Raw genomic sequence first — 24529 nt, 5'->3', positions numbered from 1 at the left:
GACACCATCCATTTGAATAAACATAACATATTTTCTGGCTAATAATAGCTCTCGATCCACACACACACACACACACACACACACACACACACACACACACACACACACACACACACACACACACACACACACACACACACACACACACACACACACACACACACACACTGTGGTTATGACTGTATTGCAGTGTTGTTTGGTAAGGGCTAGTCTTCTATCAGCAGACTGTGTGACCTCCTCTATAGCAGGTTGCCAACAGGATATAAATTGGTGAGTTCGCAAAGTCAAGAGTTTTTTTTGTGGTCTGCACCTTTGAACCGTGAGGCTGTAGAATGTGCACTGTTTGTGGGGCAACTTCGAAATGAGTGTAGTATAAAGCCGCACTTCATATGTCAGGACTTTGTTTACTGCCGTTTCTTGTATTTCCTTGTTAATGGGCTACACTAGAGTCACTGTTTGTGTTTGCTGTGTTGAAATTATCCAGGGTTGTTTACTTTGGGGTGGAGGGAAGTTACTTTACCCTATGTCTGGAGACTTACTAACTTAAAGTAACAGTGTGAGAATGCTTCTGTTAAACTTTAATCTCCACATCTCAGATCCTTTTCTAGCAAAAAAAAAATCCAGTCAGCACTAGCAGTCAAATATGAAATCCAAAACAAGTTTTGTTTTGACAGGTGATGTGTGTTTTCATGGAGAAGATGTGGGCTACTCGCACATTACACTATTCATGAAATAAATCGTTCACCAAATCGAGCACCACCTTTAGATACTTTTCACAGCTGCACTTCTTTGCAGTCTTTGTAGAAGAAGCAGTTTTTAATCAAATAAGGATATGACGTGATGGAAGCTTGTGTTCCATGCATGACAGCAGATCCCTAGCGTTTCCGTTGTAGGATAAATACCGGTCAATGACCGGGAAAAAAATGAGGAGGACCGACAATTCTAAATGTCTCCGGTCAAACCATGATTGACCCGACCCGGGCCTTTGATCGAGCGTTTGTGTTTTTTTTAATCATTGCTTTATTGGCCTAGTCTGAGGAGAAATCTATGCCATACACAGAAATATTATAGGCCTTTATTACACGGGTCTTCTCAATGCCGTGGAACGCTCCGTTCACTGGCAAGGGTAGCAGTCCGGTAACTTGTCAACCCCAGCGTCTTCGGTTGCTAAGCGACGTCAACGTCTTTGGCGGACTATTTCACTGCTGATCCACACTACGAATGCGTGTAACGAATAAATTGTAAAAAGACACAACATGTTAAGTTATTTTTTAGTTTTGGCAATTAGCCGTGTAATAAGCGGGATAATGTATAGAACGTATCTGGTCATTATCCCGATAATGACCGGCGTTCTATACAATATTCCTTATATTTAGCAGAGTAGGCCTAAGTAACAAATGTGTACAAAGTTACACATGCATTAAAAAAAATGTTCGGTTGAAATCGGGCTCGGGCTCATAATTACAGTTAATGTGTCGGTCCGGGCCGGACTCGGACCGAGCGTGCAAGGGCTCTGGCCGGTGCGGGCTTGATTTACTGGGCCCGATCTAAGCTCTAATAAAGACTGCTCAGCGAAGTCGCTTTGGGGAAGGAAGAGTCATGAGGCTTATGCGCATTGCAAGCAGCAGATACACGTCTCGAATTTTTTCTAGCGGAAACACCGGGGAGGGCGACGAATGAGTCCCCTCCGACTGTAAAACAATATATATTATTCCTAGATAAATTATGTAATTGAAAACATACATTTATTAGAAGCCGACTCCACTATAAAATAATTTGCACCTAAACACTTCTAAAGGTTTTGTTTATGGCCCTCCTATTTATCCTGCTCATTTGTCTGCCCCGTTTGTTACTGTAGATAATTTAGTAAGGGATATTATTGATATCATAGATTGTGGTCCCCACCTAGTTGTGATGAGATCTGTGCCTTGGTTCCATGGCGGAAGAAAGGTGTCGATGTGAGCAATTCCGGATTACCTGAGCCTCCCCAGCCAACAACTAAGGCCTAAAAAAAAATTTTGTTTGGTTCCGGTTTCCGACCGACCCTGTCCATTTGTGTGCGACCCAAATTATTTTATGAGCTTTAAAAAAAAAAAAAAAAAAAAAAAATTAAATTTTTTTTTAATTTTTTTTTATGTAAACTATAATTACGTTTTTGTACAGCACCTCTTCATTCTGTACAAGGATGAGCGCATTCTCTCGTTTTTAAATGAAAACAACCTACTTATCATTCGCTGCCGCTGGAAAAAAGAAAAAAATAAAATAAAATAAATTCCCTACCTACCCATGACCTCAACTGACAACCAACAGGAACCAAACTTTTTTTTTTTTTAGGCCTAACTAACTAATTGACATTGACAACCAAGCTGTGGTCAATACTGAAGTCGTACTCGTCTGTCCGAGGTAGAGATGCTAGTGCTGTTCTTTAGCTGAGCCCCAGACTAGCTTCCCTAAAATAGACCAACTAAAAAGACAATTCCTCAAAATGATTTCCTCTGCAGTGTAGACCATGTCTGAACAGTTTTTTTTCGTTCTTCATTTCTTTCTTTTGCCTCTCAGACGACAAAAGACTAAACTTGAAAGAACTTTAGCTTTATTCCTTCTCGCAACATGAGCGCTACATGGTTGATAAAGTCCACTGTTGCCTTGAAAGGCAAAAACAAAACCATGCCCTGCCAACCTTAACCGGCATCACATCAACAGTTCTCTCTGAGCAGCCCAGTTCCAAAAGTCTGACGAAACCGCTGAATACATTTCACACTTTATTTGTTTCCTTCTCTCATATGAACTTAGAGAGGCTGCCGTTAAACTTCAGACATCAAGGCAGTGTTTGAACATATTGCTTTAGATTCTGTGGTGGTTTGGGGTCTTGTGGGTATCCAGATGGGAAATGAATTATCAAGCAGTGACATTATTGCTTCTTCTGTTTTGTTTTGGCTAACGCTGAATCTTTACTCCACAATACTAGTCTTCGGTCATCTTTTAAGGTTTAAGGTTTAACTCGCTGGTCCTTTATAACCATCTTACGCTAGTTACATATGGCTATTGCAGCATTACTGTTACCTGAGCTCATCTTTACATCTGAATCTATCCGCCGTACCTCCCTAAAGCTTCCCATACGGATCGATGGGGTTGGCTTTCGAGGAGTGTATCCTTGTGTGTACCCTCTGCACTGAAGCAAGTAACCACGCTTGACTTTTAATGGGTCTCTGCCCTCCCCCATCCCAGGCCTACAACATCCACGTCAATGGAGTACTGCACTGTCGGCTACGCTACAGCCAACTCCTGGGCCTCCACGAACAGGTGAGCAGCACGCCTTTCAAGCCATAAGTCGATGGGTTGATTTGATTAAATGGTCCAGCTGTCCCCTGTCTCTGATTTTATTGCGATGGATTGTTGCATTGCTGCTTGATGGGCCATCAGGTACATATTGAACACGTTAAAGACACAGCACACCTTTTCTTTTTTAAATTGAATTGAACTATTCTCGGTTTACATAAAGGTCTACACTAATTAAATGTATTTACGTGCTGTGCTTTTTTCTCTCTCGTACGTTTCATAGTCAAATCGCCATGGGCACACGACACAACATTTGCATCGTCTCCGTTTTCTAATCGACTGAATTTAAATGAACCTCGAAGAACGCTGTCGTCAGTGTGTCTCTCTTTCCCCCTCAAATCATTCCTTGAAGGCCATGTGTTTTATTCACTCCGAATGTTTTCAGGCCCAGCTGGTCGAAGCCGAGACTACACAGTGTGTTTTCTAGGGGTTGTAGAGAAGGCTGACACAGAAGGAATGTTGTAGACTAGTGTTTTTTTACCGTTATTTTTCTCTCTCTCGGTCTCCGCGCTCCACTCCACCTGCTGGGAGTGTGAATGAGTGTCTGTTCCCGACCGCTGGGTGTGCCTGGTGCCAGCCACACCAAATTGACTCGCTACTATCCTTTTATCGCCTCTAAACTCAAACGTGTTGAAATGCGAACGTGTCCGCTTTAATTACGGCACGCATAGAAGATGCGGACACTGAGTTCATTGTTTACCCGGATAATATTACGATTATCAAAATAAACAGATCTTTTCCGTGAAATGGCATTGATGGACAGTTCATAACATCGGCAAAGAATCATTTAATCTGTATTAGGAAGGATAGAGAGTGTAGACCACAGTCTTATCCCACAGGATAAGACACTGCGCAGCTACAAGGAGGTGTCGATGATTACTCTGTCTGTCTCTCCTTTAGTTCAGCGTTAATAAATAATAAAAGGAATGGCCAAACTTCAATATCCCCCTCCTGATGGCCCCCCTGACGGCAGTCTGACAGCTGCTGTTGCCTGGCAACTGTGTGTGTGTGTGTGTGTGTGTGTGTGTGTGTGTGTGTGTGTGTGTGTGTGTGTGTGTGTGTGTGTGTGTGTGTGTGTGTGTGTGTGTGTGTGTGTGTGTGTGTGTGTGTGTGTGTGTGTGTGTGTGTGTTTCACCATAAACACAACTCTGCGGGGATGGTAGTGGCTTCAACAAAAGGTCCACAAGTCTCTGTTCGCATTTCAACGTTGACGTCTATTATTTGGTTTTATTCTCTGGTGCGTGAGTCAGATTTATGTCCGGGGCGTGCGTCGGCTTCCAGAGTTCCTAAACCAAACGGCAGTTTAACTCGAGAGAAGACAAAAGACTACCGGGCTGTGTTTCAAATTGACCACCAGCTATGTCGATTAATCCAGAAAACCTTCTGGATCCTGTACTTCAGTAGACCTTTGCATCCGTTAGCCATGAGCGCCAGCACGCACGCACGCACGCACACACTGCTTCTGCAGCCTGCGCGGCTTATTTGTATGCTTGTGCTGACTCGTGCACTTTCCTAGCAGCAAAGGGCAGTCGCGTCGCTTCACATCGGACAGGCTCCCCTCTAAACTGTGTTCACCATAGAATGGAACCCCGTTCACAGTCTGTCCCTAAGAAGGGTAGGACAAAACCAAATGGCAGGGCTACCTGCGTTAGTTTCAGATAATTCCCGGTTCAGCAACGCCAGCAAACTAGCTTTATTTATTCCGAGGGAAATGACTGTGCAACAGTTTCAATACAAAGGTGGTACATTAAAGTACTACAGAGTCAGAGTAAAATAAGATAATATAACACAAACTAAAATAAACAAAATAAAAATAAAATAAAGGCTAAAAGATGGTAAAAGGACTACATTTATTCAGTGCTTTGCTATCCGTTGTCCACTCAAAGCGCTTTACAATGTTGCCTAACATTCGCCCAATCATACCGACATTCACACGCCGACGGCGGTGTCAACCACGCAGGGCGACAACCAGCTCGTCGGGAGCTGTCAAGAGTGAGGTGTCTCGCTCGGGGACACCTCTATACTCGACACGAGGAGCCAGGGATCGAACTAGCAACCTTCCGGTTACCAGTCAACCCGCTCTACCTCCTGAGCCACATGCCGCCCCCTGATGACGATGTCGGTGGTTGGTGGGGGGGGGGGAGGTGAATTGCGTTACGGATGGGAATGAATGAGTCAAGGCGGATGTGGGGCAAGGCGCTCTTGAGCCAGGCAGACACTTGTGGTGCCATATGTGTCTCTCAACGAACCGGCGTTACGCATGGAAATGCCAACGTTGCTGTTGAGCCAATCGGGCTCTAAATATCCAGTGATTCATCTCTGTAGCGGGGTGTGAATCAACCAAGGGAAAAGGGTCATGTGAGACCCAAGCTGGCCGGCGCGGCGCGACGACCGCTTAATGGAGAAGACAAACTCAGTCGCATTACTCATCTGCATGGTCTTCAGCTTGAGTCCCAAAGCAAGAGGCGTCTTTTCTGCATCTGGCTTTGTAGTTTCAATGGTTCATGTTTTTATTAAGAAGGAAGGTGAACTGTTTACCATCCAGATGAAGAAAAGTCCCCTTTTAGGTTTAGAACGAAAATATGATGACCATGCAGATTCAGTTCCAAAGCGGAAGGGGTAGTTCCAATGTTTAATCTGTTTTTTCGAAGAATGAAGATAGACACTTTATCAGCCAGATGAAGAAAAGACCCCTTTTAGGTTTTGAACGAAAAACGGAAGACCATGCATGATTAAGTTCCAAAGCAAAAAAGGGATTTTCTTCATCTAGCTACGGTTCTGAGTTTGTGTATTCAGGCATGAAGGTACACTGTCTTATCAGCCCACTAATTGTGTAAAGGATTGTCTAGGGGTCCAGCAGGCTCTGGCTTTGAACCCCCATGTCCACCCTCTACCTGCGGGCATCCTTTCATCCAGCATTGGATGAAAGCTTCGGATCAATAGCTAAACAGTAACCCTCCCCCCTGTATCTCCTTCCCCGACCCCCCCCGCCCCCCTCTGTGCCGGCAGATCAAGAAGGAGTACGGGACCAACGTGGTGCCTTCCTTTCCCCCCAAGAAGATCTTCACGCTCACCCCGGGCGAGGTGGAGCAGAGACGGGAGCATCTGGAGAAGTACATGCAGGCCGGTGAGATGCTGACGCTGACACTAACCCTTTTGAAGAAAGAGAGGAAAAACCCGATGACTCACCGACCGACCGACCGCCTCTCTCGGGCCCTTGGGGTTGGCGGAGCTTTATCTCCCGGTGGCGTCATCGGAGCGTTGCCGTGAGAGACGTCGGGCGCGTGCCGTCTGCCACGGTAGTGTAGTGCAGTGTGACGGGGCGACCTGATTTACCACCGCGTGTGACGTGGTACATCACCTCTGGGGATGACATCACGTGTTGGTGTTGTGAGTGTCCACTAGGGCTTTGACTTTTGCCCAAAAATCATATTCGAAGTTTGTTTGTTTATTAATATTAATATTAGAATATATTTGAAATATTTATTAATAATATTTTGACCATTAAATGCCTTAAGTAAGGCCTGGATTGGGCTTCGCAAGGTTTGTTTTTATCGCGTTGCTATGGTTACCGGTCTTGCGTGTTCCAACGGTTTATTAGGTTTCTAATAAATCGCTGTCTAATCAATAATTCATTCACTGCCTCTTCCGTGGTCATTGCAATATTATGAATAGACTGCGTCGGGTTCTCCGACGTCTCTCCCTCTTGGCTTTCCCATAACAGGTTTGAATATTAAGGGCTGCCCAATATTCGTTCAAATTTTGATTTACGGATCAGCCTTCAACCATTGGATGCAGTCGACTGGTTAGACAGGCCGGTGGATCTTTGGACTGTGGGGCAGATTTGGATGTGGCATGCGATCGCTGATGAGCAGCACACCTGCTGGTAAACATTGGGCCCTTGGTGAATTGGCTTCACTAAAAGCGTCAAATGACCCCTGGGCTTGTGGGCTTCAGGACTGTCCCTTGGCAGGATAAGTAGAGTTATAATTACAAAGGTTCTGATGCCAAGGCAGGCTGGGACGAATAAACAAAGCCCAGGTTTCATTCTCTTTAATTAGTCTCCCACTGAACCTTACCCTGGTTCGGAGATTTGTATTTGTTCCACTGAATGGAAGCAATTATCTAGAAAGAGTGATTCAAGGAACATACACAGAATCTGGAAGCATGACTTTAAATCGAAAAGATACATAAACAGCGATTCAGGGAACATTTTCCGCAGAATCTGGAAGCATGACTGTAAGTCTATCGGCGTAAAGCTGTAAAGCTATTGGTCGGGCTTTCCGCCATTCGGGCGATTAGGGTTTACCGAAGGGGTCGAAGGTGAGTTTTGGTTATTGACAAAACAAACGGGATTGAAACCTTGCCAGTGGTTTGTTTTAATCAGCTCCAGCACAGCCTGTTGCAGTAGAACAAGGAACCGTTGTGGCAGTTTGCACACACACACACACACACACACACACACACACACACACACACACACACACACACACACACACACACACACACACACACACACACACACACACACACACACACACACACACACACACACACACACACACAGTCTCTCTGTGTTTTTGACTCGCCATTTGTTTAGTTACAATGTTACATCATGGGTTTAACTGAAAATTAACCGCCACGAACCAAATTCCCACCCGAGTGCTTGACAGAATGAGAGATCTCATGGACTACGTAGACATTTACTTTGAGTTCCTTTCTAATTCACCACAATAAAATCTGCTAAATTCGGACTCACTCGATTCTTCTCACAGGGAGGCACTAGTTCACTGCAGTAGCTTCCAAACTTTGCCACTACACCAGAAAATAAACCCAGACTGATGACCTTTTTTATTTAATTTGTTATTTTAGGTCAAAGCATGTTTACAGCACAGCTACTTAAAAAGTAAGCCTTCTGAGTGTCATAATCCTGGTTTGATTTTTGTTGAACAGACGTTTTAAGGGCCGAGACTAATTCCTGCCGCAGGACCCTGTAGTAGTACCTAATACTCAGGGAAGAAACTAGAAGCAGTATGGTGAGAGCAGAGAAGATGATAAGCTGTGCCAAACATCTGCAGCTGAAATAACTGCTTGTAACAATTTCTCCGCTTCCAAGACGTGTCATTAAAACGTCCTCTTCCGTCTTTGCTGTGAACATTGGCGGTTAACTGGTTATTACCCTCTATTTGTGTTTGTGTTCATCCTCGCACGTCCACCCTTGGTCACCCTGTGTTTGATTCTGTTTTTGTTTCACAGTGCGTCAGGACCCCTTGCTGGGATCCAGTGAGCTGTTGAACTGCTTCTTGAGGAAAGCACAGCAGGTTGGTTTTCGGCCGCTTTAGTTGTTGTTGTTGTTTTTTTTGGAAGAGCTTTGTTTCTTTCTCCTCGCTCTCTCTTTATCGGTTTTTCCCAGCCGACCTGCATGTATGCTGGTAGAACAGTTGAGCGAGGCATGAGTCATTTAATGGGAACACACATGTAAAGAACGGTTGCGTCAGACGTTAAACTGAACGATGATGAAAGTGGCTTCCCTCCCATTCAAATTCTGCTCGCCCTGTGTGGGAGGGAGCCCTCGCAACTTATTGACCCAAACTAAGGATGTTTCTAATTTCCAATGTCCACCAACCATTCAAAATAGATCACATGGATTAATACCCTAGTGCTCCGTTCCTTGCTAACACATTTATTAAATGGGAGACGGGAGTCGATCTCGTCAAGTGCGGCGCACTAACAAGCGCTTGTTGTGGGTTTGGAGTGGCAGCACGGCAGCGCCCTGGGAGCGTAGGAAGTTGGACGCTCGGAGGTTGTGGTCGGCTGCTGTCGCCATGTGGCAGAGGACGCCCTGGGCCTCGAGGTCGGGCGTGTGCCGCGGGCTGATTCACGCCCCCCGGGGGTGCGGTGCTAAACAATCCTCCGTCAGCCGCGGCGTCGCCGTGGGAACGTGCGGATACGCTCACCGCCGTGGCCACCGCGTTCGTCGTCGGGCATGTCGCATCTCTTGCCCTTTTTCTCTGTCTCTGTCCCTCTCCTCTCTGTCTCTGTCCCTCTCCTCTCTGTCTCTGTCCCTCTCCTCTCCTCTCTGTCTCTCTCTCTCTCCTCTCTGTCTCCGTCTCTCTCCTCTGTCTCTCTCTCTCTCTCTCTCTCTCTCTCTCTCTCTCTCTCCTCTGTCTCTGTCTCTGTCTCTCTCCTCTCTGTCTCTGTCTCTCTCCTCTCTGTCTCCGTCTCTCTCCTCTCCTCTCTGTCTCTGTCTCTCTCCTCTCTGTCTCCGTCTCTCTCCTCTCCTCTCTGTCTCCGTCTCTCTCCTCTGTCCCTCTCCTCTCCTCTCTGTCTCTGTCTCTCTCCTCTCTCTCTCTCCTCTCTGTCTCTGTCTCCGTCTCTCTCCTCTCTGTCTCTGTCTCCGTCTCTCTCCTCTCTGTCTCTGTCTCCGTCTCTCTCCTCTCTGTCTCTGTCTCTCTCTCTCTGTCTCTGTCTCTCTCCTCTCTGTCTCTGTCCCTCTCCTCTCTGTCTCTGTCTCTCTCCTCTCTGTCTCTGTCTCTCTCCTCTCTGTCTCTGTCTCTGTCTCTCTCCTCTGTCTCTGTCTCCGTCTCTCTCCTCTCTGTCTCTGTCTCCGTCTCTCTCCTCTGTCTCTGTCTCTCTCCTCTCTGTCTCTGTCTCCGTCTCTCTCCTCTGTCTCTGTCTCTGTCCCTCTCCTCTCTGTCTCTGTCTCCGTCGCTCTCCTCTCTGTCTCTGTCTGTCTTGCTCTGTCTCAGTTTGTCTCTCATCACTCTCAAAATCACACCTCAATCTTGCGTATCTCTTTCTCTCTTTCCTCTAGTGTGTGTGTGTGTGTGTGTGTGTGTGTGTGTGTGTGTGTGTGTGTGTGTGTGTGTGTGTATCTGCGTCAGCAGCAGTTGGTGTAGAATAGAAGACGTGGGGCCACCTGCTATTGTCATCGTTTTCCCTCCCCTCGGATGGCCTCCCCAGGAGGGAGGGAACCAGATGACTTTCAACACACCCGCACACACACATCGTCTGTTCACTTGCCATTTATTTAGTAATAAAGTTTTATTTTCCATGAGGACCTTTTTGTTAAGGCTCTTGGCTCCCCTCTCTTGTCATCTCTCCTCTCTCATCTCCCTCTCCTCCCTCCTGTCCTCTTTCGTTATGCAGTTCTTGCACGCCACTCATAATAGTTGAGTCTAGAGCGCGGCAGTGTGTATCAACAGCCTTGATTTATCCGGGATGTTGGAAATAATAACCGTGCGTGGTGGGGGATGTACAAGAGGGTTGTTTTGAATCTTTGTCATGAGAAACAAAAACTCGTTCCTCTCTTCCTTTTTGTACCGTCGGCTGTTTTTAATGAAGTCGGCTTTGCTCCAGATATTTTGAATGAATTAGAAACTAGTTCATTTTTGGGGGAAGTAGTCCTTTTACCGTGTTACCACGAATGATGTGTTAGCTAATGCAAAAAGAAGCTTGTTTGTGTTTTTATTCACAAGGCAAACCAAACCGTTCCGCCGTTGTATTTTGGGAATCAATTATTCTTGTGTCATCATCTCAGGGTGGATTAGCAGTCAGCAGGCAAGCTGTTGTGTTTTCTACAAGACATTATTTCAACTTGTAATGAATTGAGTCTGTTGCTCTCTTGTGAAGTGCTGTGGGCCTGGGTGTTTTGAAACGTATTTGGTTTATCTCAACGTTCGCAATGCACAAACGTTTACTCTCGTTATCCTCTCCCACGCGTTCCCTTCACAACAATGTCTTCCAACTTGTTCAAACTAAGTGTGCCTTATTGCGTCAACGCTATAAAATCAGGGCTCTGCACCGGGGGTAAATTTAAAAATGTTGTTCTTGTTATATACTTTCCATTGCTCTGCTATCAAACATTATTTCTACAGCACTTTAACAGCAACAGCAACACAAAGACATTTACATTTAGGGCATTTAGCAGACGCTTTTATCCAAGGCGACTTACAATAAGTACATTTGTCAGAGGATAAACAATATTCCACTGTCAGTGCAGTAAGGATGTTCGTAGAACCAAGAGCCCATCACTAACAATCGCTAGGTTAACCCATTCCCCGTGTACAACAGAGATAGCTAGGATGAGACGCTACACAATGCAAGTAGCAGCACCACAATGCACACAGCGCGCAACACACAGAAGTGAAGCAACCACGAGGACAAGACAGGAATCCTGCCTGTATGGGAGCACCGTCTAGAGTGGCCGTAGTGTTTGGAAGGGCGTCTAAATAAAGGTTCCCTGTGTTGAATGTCCTCCACCACCAGGAGACCCAGCAGATCCCCACAGAGGAGGTGACCCTGGAGGTGGGGCTGTCCAACGGGCAGAAGGTGACCGTCAGCATCCTGACCTCGGACCAGACGGAGGACGTGCTGGAGGTGAGGCGCACACACACACACACACACACACACACACACACACACACACACACACACACACACACACACACACACACACACACACACACACACACACACACACACACACACACACACACACACACACACACACACACACACACACACACACACTACCTCTACCTCTACCTCCAATCATTAATTACATGTATGGAATCCCATCTGCATGCATACACAGTGGTAGTATCTACATCTCTATTCAGTTTTTGTACAACAGAGCGCAGAAAAAATAATGTAACTTCATCAGCCACATGATTCCATATCCCAGCCCAGAAAGGTTGTTAAAGGTGGAGCCATTAATCAGCCTCCTTCTAGAGGGAGAGCGTAAATAATGAGTCCCTCTCTGAAGCGGGCCTCACGGAGAGCTGTGTGGGTGGTTGTTTAGGGCCAGGGCGGTCACTTATAAACAATGTCGAGCTCATAAGGGGTTGGGGGGTTGGGGGGGCCGGTTCATACCCATGACCCACTTTGTGAAATGACATCGTTGTGTAATACCACGGGTCTTTGAGTTGAAACGGTCATCCGTTGTCGAAGAATAAGAATAACAAAAACATTTCTTTATCACCAAGAAAACCTCCCAACGTCGTCCTCTACATCCTTTTCCTAAAAGCACGTATTATGGTTTAGCATGTACACTAACCCCTTCCGTCGTGGCTCACGTTAACGTTGTGTCCCTCTGCAGGCGGTAGCGTCGAAGCTGGACCTCCCCGACGACCTGGTGGGCTACTTCAGCCTCTTCCTCGTGCGTGAGAGCGTGGACGGCGGCCTCACATGTAAGTTCACTGACTTCATCCAGAGACAAACGCAAAGCGTCAGACGAGCGAGGCCGAGAACAATCACTCTCAAACTGGAGCAGGAACGACGACGTGCAAAGAGCCGAGTTGACGGTAAAATCGTGGAGAAAGCGCAGAGCAGCCAGAGGACTCTGAAATATGAGATTCGTTAACATTGCGTCATCCTTAAATTAATTAAGGCCTTAAATTTACTGACATTAATAGGTATTTCGCTGCTTTATGAGGATGATGCGTCATGGCCTCTCGTGGTTTCGTAAAGTCCTGTGTTGATGGATAAAACACAGGCTCCAGAGTTGTGTAGTGGGAGAGAAACAGATTAGACGAACTGCCGAACTTAGCAGGTTCAGTCAAGGACTTGCAATGTTTTGCGCAATCGCGACCACAATCTACAAAATAGGATACTCAATTTAAGTTCAGGCGAGCATTGCTATCGAAATGCCACCGAGATAATCCTGGCAGCGGAGGTTATGCGGGTGTTTCATTTAGTTGCACTGAGAAAAAAAAACAAGACAGAAAAATACGTTTTTTTTAATAATCAATAATCCCCCTCAGGGAACAGCGAAGACTGTGTGTGTGTGTGGGGGGGTGTGTGTGTGTGTGTGGGTGCGTGGGTGGGTGCGTGCGTGCGTGCGCGTTTACGCGGGTGCACTCGTCTGTCTGTGAGACAATTTCTGTGGAGTAAGTGGAACGTGGAACCGAAGTAGGCCTGCGGGAACAGCATCCCTCCTCTCCCCGGGTCTTCCAGGCAGAGATCAGATCATGGCTTTACTCATCCTTCCATTGGAAGTTTTCTACACTGTTGGGAAAGACGCAGCGCAGATATTTAGCATCTGCAGGACGTTGACGGACAGGGATAGCAGACGCGTTCCACGGTGCAAAGACTCGACTTTCCAGCCTCACGGCTGAATCCATAGCAGGACCAGTGGAGATTTCTCCCTGGACTCTCTGCTTTCCACTCCCACCTGCCAAATCCTGGTTCCCCAGTCTGCCAGGGTCCTGACATTCCTGTCCCAGCAGGGCTGGCAGCTTGATCCAAACGCAGCAAAAACAAAAACATCCCCCGAGTTTGTATTTCTTTCTTCATATCTTCTGGGCTCTGTGTTTGGACAGTTTGGTATCTGGAGGGCAACAACAACAACAGCCCTTTCTGTTCTTGCATTCCCCCGCTCTTCAGCGTGCCACAAGTCCCCTAGGCTCCAAGAATCTCCCGCGAAAGCTAAGATAAAGCAGTATAAACATAAGAAAGCTTACACGAAAGTATAAATATAAGATGGAAAAGGTGAGCTCTTACTGTGAAATGTTTTATACAATTCCAAAAGACAACAAAAAGAGCTTGAGCAAACCTTTTGTGAAGCAGTTATAGTTTGAACACTCACACACCCTCCCTCCCTCCCTCCCTCCCTCCTTCCCCCCTCCTCCCTCTTCCCCCGTCTCTCCCGGTATCCGTCCAGATGGGCTCCTCGTCTTCTTTGTTTACTATCATCCTCGTGATCGGATCATTCTTGGGCCGGTGCCGCAGGGCTGCTGTCAAACTATTCTGCTAACATTTTTTTTGCAATTCTTTCTCCCTCGGTTGCAATTCTAACTCTCTCGCTCTCCCCCCCCCCCACCCCCCCCCCCCCCCTCTCTCCCCCCTCTCTCTCCCTCCTCCCCTAGTTGTGCGGAAGCTGCAGGAGTTCGAGCTGCCCTACGTCTCAATCACCAGCCTGAGGAGCACCGAGTTTCATATACTGCTGAGGAAAAGGTACACGCTCAGTCACTCACGCACTCACTCACTCTCAGACACGCACACTCATGCCGTCCTCCTGTCATGTTTGCCATGACAACGGAGGAGGATGGCAGGAAACGATGCCCGCTCGAAGAATAAATCTACTGCCGCAGAGAGCTCTGCCGGTAGGAACAGAGGGCAAGTAGGGTGAGGCGTCCGGATTTAAGGACTGCTGCACGTAGACCGGACACTGGGGTTCAACCTACATCTGGGGTAGCCCACTGCTCCGCGCCCCTGGCTAGGACGGGTTTATTGTAGGGGATCAAATCAAGTCATCGGGCCTGTCTACAGAGTCCAGCATCCTGTAGACGGTGAGAGGAGAAGAGTCCAATTCCTTGCTAGGGCTGAACGATTTTAAGAAAAAATTGAAATTGCGATTTTTCTGGTAGAGATTGCGGTTTCGATTTCAACCACGATTTATTTTCTTTAAATCAAGTTTCAGTATAAATTAATATAACCAATGAATTCCATTAAGGTAATGCAATAATGAAAACTGCTGGCAACAGATTTCAAATGCAAGACTGTTTATTCAAGTACCTAAGAAACAACAACCAAAAAAGTCAAATAAAAAGGGAGCCCTCTTTCTTAAGTAAACTTGCTTCAATGGCTCATCAGCATTAAAATAATTGCACTTTTGTAAAATAAAATAAAAAAATAAAATAAAAAAAAACGCAGCTTTGACGATCCCAAAATCGTAATGCTTGAGATCGCGATTTTCGGTCGAAAACGATAGATCGTTCAGCCCTACTTGCTACCCAGCTATAGCCCTCTCGCTCCCCACTCGGTTCCTGGCACGCCGCTGCGGACCGCCCGACCTCGGCATGGCGGCCCCCGGTTGCTGCGCCGCTCCCTCGCATCGGAGCACAGCTCACCCTGTATATGCGCCCTCGCATCATTCATTCTCCTCCTCGTAATCGTCCTCCACCGCCACCTCTGCCTACCCTTTCTCCGCATCGTCCTCCTCCTCTATATCTTTCTCCTCCTCCCACTCTTCCTCGTGCTCCTCCTTCTCCTCCACCGCCACCTCTGCCTCCACTTTCTTCATCATCATCCTCCGCCATCTTTCTATACCTCCACCTCCACCGTCTCTTTCTTCTGCTACTCCTCAACCGCCTCTTCCTCCTCCTCCTACTCCTCAACCATCTCTTCCTCCTCCTCCTCCTACTCCTCAACCATCTCTTCCTCCTCCTCCTACTCCTCAACCATCTCTTCTCCTCTAATTCCTCCTCCTCCATCTTCTTTGCCTCCTCCTTAACCTCCTCCTCCTCCTCCTCCTCCTCCTCCTCCTCCTCCTCCTCCTCCTCCTCCTCCTCCTCCTCCTCCTCCTCCCTCTGACGGAGCCCAGCGCCTTGACACCTCCCCGCTGTGTAAACTCTTGACCTATTTCAGGGGGGACGAGCACATAACTAACCGGTGGACTCAGATTCCAGACCTTGCTGTAGGGTTCATTGAAGAATAAAAAGCTCATGAGTGGCTGGTTGAGTCATGTCCCATGAGCTCATTTCTAAATCAACATTAAGTAGCACACAGTGAGGACGAATATTTCAAAAGATAACGATGCCTTTCTGGTCCAAAGAGGCTCTTTTACTTATGCATAAAAAAACACTGCAGTATCGGTAGAAGAAATGCCTACGTATACACTAAGGAACAAAAGAGATGATGCAGCTTCACAAGTCTGTCCCCCCTCTTCTCATTTAATTACTTTTCCTTCTCACTCCTTCGCCTCGTCTCTCACCTCTCAGTCGGTGCCTTTTGGATCCCTGGCGGTTAAATTGGCTAACAACTTCTCCCTCCCTCCCACCCACACCCCCTCCCTCCCACCCACACCCCCTCTCTCCCTTTGTATTGCCCAAATGATGAGTCACTCTCACTAAGGAGACTTGCAGGAGATTACAGAATGTTAAAAATATCCTGTGTCTCAATGCACACCCCGGTGTGAGGGAGTCAAAGACTAAAGCAGGAGGGAGAGAGAGAGAGAGGGAGTCAAAGACTAAAGCAGGAGGGAGAGGGAGGGAGAGAGAGAGAGAGAGAGGGAGTCAAAGACTAAAGCAGGAGGGAGAGAGAGAGAGAGGGAGTCAAAGACTAAAGCAGGAGGGAGAGGGAGGGAGAGAGAGAGAGGGAGTCAAAGACTAAAGCAGGAGGGAGAGAGAGAGAGAGGGAGTCAAAGACTAAAGCAGGAGGGAGAGGGAGGGAGAGAGGGAGTCAAAGACTAAAGCAGGAGAGAGAGGGAGGGAGTCAAAGACTAAAGCAGGAGAGAGAGAGAGGGAGTCAAAGACTAAAGCAGGGGAGAGAGAGAGAGGGAGTCAAAGACTAAAGCAGGAGGGAGAGGGAGGGAGAGAGAGAGAGGGAGTCAAAGACTAAAGCAGGAGGGAGAGGGAGGGAGTCAAAGACTAAAGCAGGAGAGAGAGGGAGGGAGTCAAAGACTAAAGCAGGAGAGAGAGGGAGGGAGTCAAAGACTAAAGCAGGAGAGAGAGGGAGGGAGTCAAAGACTAAAGCAGGAGAGAGAGGGAGGGAGAGAGAGAGGGAGTCAAAGACTAAAGCAGGAGAGAGAGGGAGGGAGTCAAAGACTAAAGCAGGAGGGAGAGGGAGGGAGAGAGGGAGGGAGTCAAAGACTAAAGCAGGAGGGAGAGGGAGGGAGAGAGGGAGTCAAAGACTAAAGCAGGAGAGAGAGGGAGGGAGAGAGGGAGGGAGTCAAAGACTAAAGCAGGAGGGAGAGGGAGGGAGAGAGGGAGTCAAAGACTAAAGCAGGAGGGAGAGGGAGGGAGAGAGGGAGTCAAAGACTAAAGCAGGAGAGAGAGAGGGAGTCAAAGACTAAAGCAGGAGGGAGAGTGAGGGAGTCAAAGACTAAAGCAGGAGAGAGGGAGATGGACCCGTTGACATCTGTGCGGACGGCCCTATAGCAAACACTGAAGCAATCCAAGGGGAGACCTGCCCGCCTCCTTCTGACATTCTTTCATATCCTTTGCGGGGTCTGTTTGGAAAAAAGCGTGAATAAGACTCTGAGTCTCAGTCCTCCCGCCCCCAGAAGTGTCAAAGTAATTTGCAGTAATGCAACTATTAATGAGAAGTAATTGTGGACAGCTGTGTTTGATTAAGAGCAGCCCAGTTGGGGGACCCCGCTCGGACCCCCCTACTCTGCCATGCCTGAAGCCTAAAGCCTTTTATATTGGGTTTGTCGGTTGAACATTTACGTTTGTAAATGTTGTACTTTTTAGAGGTTAATTCACTGCGAATCAGGGAATTACACGTTGCATTGATTACTATCTTCATGAAATTATAACACACACACAACATGCACATTCACACACGTATTCAGACATACACACATAATGCAGACACACACGTGCAGACGGACACACGTATGCAGACATACACATCGTAGACACACGGGCAGGCAGACACACGCACGCTCACGTGCAAACTCGCACTCACTCTCTCCCTTCGCTTCGGACGGTGCCGTGGGGTTCTTCTGCCAGCGTGCGTCTGTGATATTTCCAGCGGTGACTCCAATGTGGACGCAAGGCTTTAATTCACCGTGTGATGCGTCCGCTTATGGGTGCTGTGCAGGAATTAATTAGATCCTCGCTGAGTTTGTTTTCAGGCTTCCTAACTCCCATCTGTACAGCAGAAGTCATATTGCTTTGGAGGATGATGTTATCCACCATCCATAATGGTAACACTGCTCAGGATGTGGTTGAGTGAACGTCTCTCCCTCGTGGGTTGAATGTAATGGAGATGAAAATCGAGAATGAGATTACTGTTTGTTTTGTGCAGTTGTGTTACATTGTTTCCTTAAAACTTCTATGCATGTGTGGACGTGTGTTTTCAGTACAACCTTATATGTTGTTTGAAGGAGATTCTAATATAGACATTTGTCAATAATTTGACACTTAAATCCAAAGATACTTAATGAAAATGGACTTAATTTATACTGCGCTTTACTAACCAGTGGTCACACAATGTGCTTTACAGTATTGCCTACCAATCACCCATTCATAAACACGTTCACACACCGACGGCGGAGTCGATCATGCTAGGCGACAGCCAGCTCGTCAGAAGCAGTAAGGGTTGGGGTTCGTTCTCAGGAATACTTGGCTAGGAGAAGCCGGGGATCGAGCAACGTTCAGGTGTTCCCTGTCAAATATGAACTCGGGGTTCAACAATTCAACCCTACTATTCGATCCTGACACAAAGAGATTCAAAGTGAAGCACGTAGTAATGTACGCACTTATTGCATGTTGTACGTCCTTGCAGTTAAAAATAGTGCTTAGCATTGTGTAGCATCTTAACCTAGCTATCTTTGTTGTGTACGGGGAATGAGTTGACCTAGCAATTGTTAGTGCTTTGCACTCCTTCTCCTCACAAATGTACTTATTGGAAGTTGCTTTGGCTAAAAGCCTTGAATGCCCTAAATGTGAAAGCAACCAAGGAACTGCTCAGGCATGTGTTCTGTGTTCTTCAGCTACTGGGACATGGCGTACGACGTGGACGTGATGGAGAACCGTGTGGGCCTCAACCTCCTGTACACTCAGGTGAGGAGCGTGTCTGAGGATAAACCCACTCTGGGCCTTATCTCTGCAGCATTAACAGCCAAGATCCTCTGTTCTCCTTTCTGTATGACGGCTCCATATTGGATCACAGGGATGGAACAGGAAGGCCAAGCTATTTATTAATATAAGCTTTCAGCACATTCCGCTGTTGGACTGTTATTGCTTCCTTATGGACACACACACACACACACACACACACACACACACACACACACACACACACACACACACACACACACACACACACACACACACACACACACACACACACTCAGACCTAATACAAAGAGTAGCAGTTTAAATTGAGTTCAGGAGGATCGAGGACCCTTCTCTGATCCTATTTATAGTACACACACACAACCTCTAAGGCATGCACACACACATCTCTTCTTAAGCACATTGTAAAGACTGATTTGATTAAAATCACGTGTTGTGAAGAGTGTGAAGAGTTTCCTGATTGCGAGTGTGTGCGTTTGTGTTTGTGCGCACACACGTATAACAGTATAATAATAATCTTTGCATCCATCTTCCTCATCTTAGTTAAAGTTGGAATGAATAACATTTCAGCTAGCTCACAGCCAAGCAACATAGACAAATCTCTAGTCATTGCTGTTGCAGAATGTTGTCAATAAAGACCCATCAAGTTACAAATGAGAAATGCTGGCCTACTCGCCCCTCTCTCTATGTGTAGAGGCCAGGTTGCACCCCCATTTTCATTCTCCTACGTCTTTGGAAAGGGAGGGGGGGGAGATGACCTCACCGCTGGATCACACTCAATCAGACACGACTTTAAACTAACCAGGCCTCGTACAACAGAAAGCAGCCTACATTTAATATTATTTAGAAAACCTGCAGGGAATTTCTATTGCGAGATGGATCAGACTTGCGGCACCATTTGTTACGTGACCGAACGTTTTTGGGAGCTTGGAGATTGGACTTTGCAGTGGCCCTGTCTAACTTCAATGAGGTTAACCCCCCCCCCCCCCCCCCTCCTCTGTTCTGGTCTTGTTGTTGCCGTGGTGACCCAGACGGTGTCTGACATTGAGCGGGGCTGGATACTCGTCAACAAGGACCATCACCGGCAGCTCAAGTCCCTGCAGGAGAAGGGCTCCAAAAAGGAGGTGTGTGTGTGTGTGTGTGTGTGTGTGTGTGTGTGTGTGTGTGTGTGTGTGTGTGTGTGTGTGTGTGTGTGTGTGTGTGTGTGTGTGTGTGTGTGTGTGTGTGTGTGTGTGTGTGTGTGTGTGCCTTTCGGTGTTGTCTCAACCACTACCAGTAATTGCTTCAGGACTCTCATTGGGTCTCCAAAAAAAACGAATTGGTCACTGCTCATACATACCCCCTGTGCTCCTGCGCCTCCTCCTCCTCCTCCTGCTGCTCCTCCTTCTCCTCCTCCTGCTCCTCCTCCTGCTGCTCCTGCTCCTCCTCCTCCTCCTCCTGCTGCTCCTGCTCCTGCTCTTGCTCTTCAGTTCATCCGTCTGGGCCAGACCCTGAAGTACTACGGCTACACCAAGTTCGACCCGTGCGTGACGGACTTCCCGGAGCAGGGCTGCCACGTTATGGTGAGCGCGGGGAACAACGAGCTCAACTTCCACGTCAAGCTGCCCAGCGAGCAGATGAAGGAGGGCAGCTTCAAGGTCACCCGCATGAGGTGCTGGAGGGTCACCTCCTCGGTGAGTCGCGCGTACACACACACACACGAAGGCAGACGCACAAATGCAGATATACGTAAACACACACACACACACACACGCAAACACAGGCATGCAGACACTCAAACACACACACATGCAGACACGCAATCACACAAGCATGACAGGCAAACACACTCGCGTAAACAAACACGTGCCGACGTATAAACACACACACACGCATACACACGGCACGTACACAGGAAAGAGGGGCATGAATCACCCGCTGACTCATGCATAGACACGCAGACACACACACACAAACACATACACACACACACACACACACACACAAACAAGCAGACACACACACAAATATGTAGAAACTCACCGACACAAACTTGCACACACACGTACACACATATGGAGAGTGAGAAAGACTTTAGTAGATATTCGACACTCTCAGATCAGTTGTGTGTTTAAAAAAAAAAAAGGGTATTAAAGGGTATTATCGGTGGCCTCGGAAAACAATCTGTCAAAAGAAAAGAAAATATTTTCCACTGTTGGATTCACCTCAGAAAAACATTGTCGAAATAACACTTTTCCACAGTTGCTGTTGTTGGCCTCTGAAAACAATCCCTCAAAACTTAAATATTTTCCAAAGCTTGACGATCCCCGAAAAACACACGGAGAAAAAACTCAACGAATTCCGCAGGGTTTGTTTGTTTTCCTCGGGAAAAACTGCAGTTTTCCGCAGTCCCCGCTCCCCGGAGTTCCCTCCATATATCATCAGGCGATCCGTATTGTCCTTGTGGCTGTCACCGAGCCACACGCTCTCCCTAGACTCCTGCCAAAGGCTGGTGGCCCCCCCAAAACCCATCTTCGTTAGTCCCGTCGGCCAAACAACCTTCCCACCTGGGCCGGGGCCTCGCATCGACCCGCCAAACACACGACGCACGCACAAACACTCCTCCGGCTCTCCATTGATTATCTATTCAACCTTAATTCATCCGGGAAATTTATTACCAAAGACAATTTCCAAGAGCGTTGTTGCAGACAGGAGGCTGTTATTGACATCAATAAATATGAAACGGTATATGCAACAGAATAAAAATCCCTTTCATGAAATGGTTAAGAACAAAATAGTAGTTTTTTTAAGGCTGGTTGTCGACGCAGTTCCATGAAGTGCAAATAATATCAAATATTTTATACTAAAGTACAAATAAAATGTTGGTACAGTATCGATATCATAATATGGCGACTTGACCTCCACGTGAGAATCAACAAGTAATTTCCGATTCATCCATGTACCACCACATATAATATCTCCAGAATTCAATAGGCAGTTTTCTTACCTCCAACTCCCAAGGAGAGAAGCTCATGTATTCCCTTGGATTCACGGTTGACCAGCACACTGTTGCCATAGCAAAGCCTCAAGAGATCTCACTCAGAAAGTCTCATTTGAACTTTTATTGAAAAATATTATTTTGAGTGGTAAGCGCATTGGGTTTGGCAGGGTAATTATTGTTGAATCACTCGATTACCAGCATGCAAACCGCCTTCCTTCCTCGTGTGTGTGTGTGTGTGTGTGTGTGTGTGTGTGTGTGTGTGTGTGTGTGTGTGTGTGTGTGTGTGTGTGTGTGTGTGTGTGTGTGTGTGTGTGTGTGTGTGTGTGTGTGTGTGTGTGTGTGTGTGTGTAATTGAACAACCCAACACACACTGGCTTATCAATGTTCCTGAATAATGGTACGCAGAGAGCGTGATTGATGCTCGAAGCATCTGACCCCCCCCCCCCCCCCCCCCCCCCTATCCGTCCTCCCAAAAGCTCTACCCCTGAACTCGTCTTGTCTGAGGGGCTATCGCGTTGGGGACAGGAAGGGAGACGCACACATAAATGAAACAAACAAATTAATTGAAAACAAACCGCTAAATTGACTGCAATTATGTGCAGAGCCCCAATAGCTTCTAAGAGTAGAGTGTTTGCTCTCTCTGGGGCTCGTAAACAGGAAACACACACGGGCTCGTCAGCTGGGGCCTGAATAGCACAACAAAGTTTGTGTTTGGTTGTGTTCTCTTCTAGACCTCCAATCACAGGAGGCCATACAAACCGGGGGGGGGGGGGCTGTTATCATGTGATGCAGCCCCTGGCGTGTAATGAGTGAGTTCTGCTGATGTGGCGGGCAGGGCTGAGGCAGATTACAGGGTGCAGAGGGGGCGGGATGAAAGCCCCTTCTCCCCCACCCACCGTTGAACATGAGGACTCTGGTGAAAGAGATCTACAAGCTGACATTAGGGGGTGATGAAGGTGTTTAGAGGAGCGGATGGAACAGTCTGATGATGGTGATGATGATGATGATGATGATGATGATGAAGGTGTTTAGAGGAGGAGATGGAACAGTCTGATGATGAAGGTGTTTAGAGGAGGAGATGGAACAGTCTGATGAAGATGATGATGATGAAGGTGTTTAGAGGATGGGATGGAACCGTCCGGTGATGATGACGATGATGAAGGTGTTTAGAGGATGGGATGGAACAGTCTGATGATAATGATGATGATGATGATGATGATGATGATGATGATGATGATGAAGGTGTTTAGAGGATGAGATGGATCAGTCTGGTGATGATGATGATGATGATGATGAAGGTGTTTAGAGGATGAGATGGAACAGTCTGATGATGATGACGATGTTTAAAGAGGGGATGATGATGATGATGATGAGGATGATGTTTAAAGAGGGGATGATGATGATGATGAGGATGATGTTTAAAGAGGGGATGATGATGATGATGCCGCTGATGTTTAAAGAGGGGATGAAGATGGCGCTAATGCTTGGTGTGTCCTGTGTGGATCCTGCAGCAGGTCCCGGTGGCCAACGGCAGTGCGGGCCCCTGCGGATCGGCCAAGCTGGACGTGAAGCTGGAACTGGCCTTCGAGTACCTGATGAGCAAGGACCGGCTTCAGTGGGTCACCATCACCAGCCCCCAGGTCAGACGCCACACGCGCCCGCGGCCTGGAGGGGCGGGGTTAACGGGTTCATTTGTTTTCACTTTTACATGAAACGTAATTTTATTAGTTTTAAACTACGTGGTTTGCGTACCCTCAGTTCAGAGTTTTTTGTTTATCGTTTTATATTTTTTATTGAAATATTCTTTCATACAAAACAAAATGTGGCGTCAACGTGTCAAGCAAGACATCACTGCACAGAATATGCAAACAAAAACAAACTAAATGTATAAATAATGTATCATTTATATATCAAGGTAATGTATACATCGATACATTGATTTGAACAAACCAACCAAAAATAAATCAATAAAGGAGGCAGAAATACCTCCCAGATGACAGGTAATGGCCCAGAGTGGTGTTGTGGCGTACTGACTAAGCACACCATTCCCTGACTTGTCTGTCTGTCTGTCTGTCTGTCTGTCTGTCTGTCTGTCTGTCTGTCTGTCTGTCTTCAGGCCATCATGATGAGCATCTGCCTTCAGTCCATGGTGGACGAGTTGATGGTGAAGAAGTCTGGAGGAAGCCTCAAGAAGGTCAGTCACCGCGCGGTGGTACGGGGTTAGCCCTGTCGCCTCACGGCAAGACGGTCCGGGTTTACTGCAGCTGGTGATGGGTTAAAATGCAGAGTCCTCAATTTTGTGTGTGTGTGTGTGTGTGTGTGTGTGTGTGTGTGTGTGTGTGTGTGTGTGTGTGTGTGTGTGTGTGTGTGTGTGTGTGTGTGTGTGTGTGTGTGTGTGTGTGTGTGTGTGTGTGTGTGTGTGTGTGTGTGTCCTTAGATGCTAAGGAAGAGGCACAATGGTTCAATCCACCGGTCCGACAGTCAGCATGCTGTGAAATCCCCCCCTCTACTGGTGAGCCGGGACACTACAGTATTTGACATATATTTGTTTCTCATCCATTTATTCGGTTGAGCTGGACCTTACAATTTGTCCCTTCCTTTTATTCTGCCCCAGGAATCCCCTGACCCCAACCGGGAACAAGTGGTCAAACTCTCTGTAAGTATTTTGGGGATTGTAGATATT

General features: G+C 47.1%; 1 protein-coding gene across 1 annotated transcript in view; it reads left to right on the top strand.

Moving 5' to 3' along the window:
• snx17 (sorting nexin 17) overlaps window positions 1-24529 on the top strand; it is a 29890-nt gene that overhangs the window by 2286 nt on the left and 3075 nt on the right. Inside the window, exons 2-14 of the mRNA XM_056581030.1 lie at window positions 3229-3303; window positions 6349-6466; window positions 8596-8660; window positions 11608-11718; window positions 12440-12530; window positions 14208-14295; window positions 18782-18851; window positions 19898-19990; window positions 20336-20539; window positions 23358-23486; window positions 23963-24040; window positions 24284-24358; window positions 24461-24502. Of these exons, the coding sequence (XP_056437005.1) occupies window positions 3229-3303; window positions 6349-6466; window positions 8596-8660; window positions 11608-11718; window positions 12440-12530; window positions 14208-14295; window positions 18782-18851; window positions 19898-19990; window positions 20336-20539; window positions 23358-23486; window positions 23963-24040; window positions 24284-24358; window positions 24461-24502 (1239 nt within the window). The remainder of the gene's footprint in view (window positions 1-3228; window positions 3304-6348; window positions 6467-8595; window positions 8661-11607; window positions 11719-12439; window positions 12531-14207; window positions 14296-18781; window positions 18852-19897; window positions 19991-20335; window positions 20540-23357; window positions 23487-23962; window positions 24041-24283; window positions 24359-24460; window positions 24503-24529) is intronic.

This window comes from Gadus chalcogrammus, chromosome 21 (assembly GCF_026213295.1).
Source record: "Gadus chalcogrammus isolate NIFS_2021 chromosome 21, NIFS_Gcha_1.0, whole genome shotgun sequence".
NCBI lineage: Eukaryota > Metazoa > Chordata > Actinopteri > Gadiformes > Gadidae > Gadus > Gadus chalcogrammus.
This window is presented reverse-complemented; position numbering and strand designations above follow the sequence as displayed.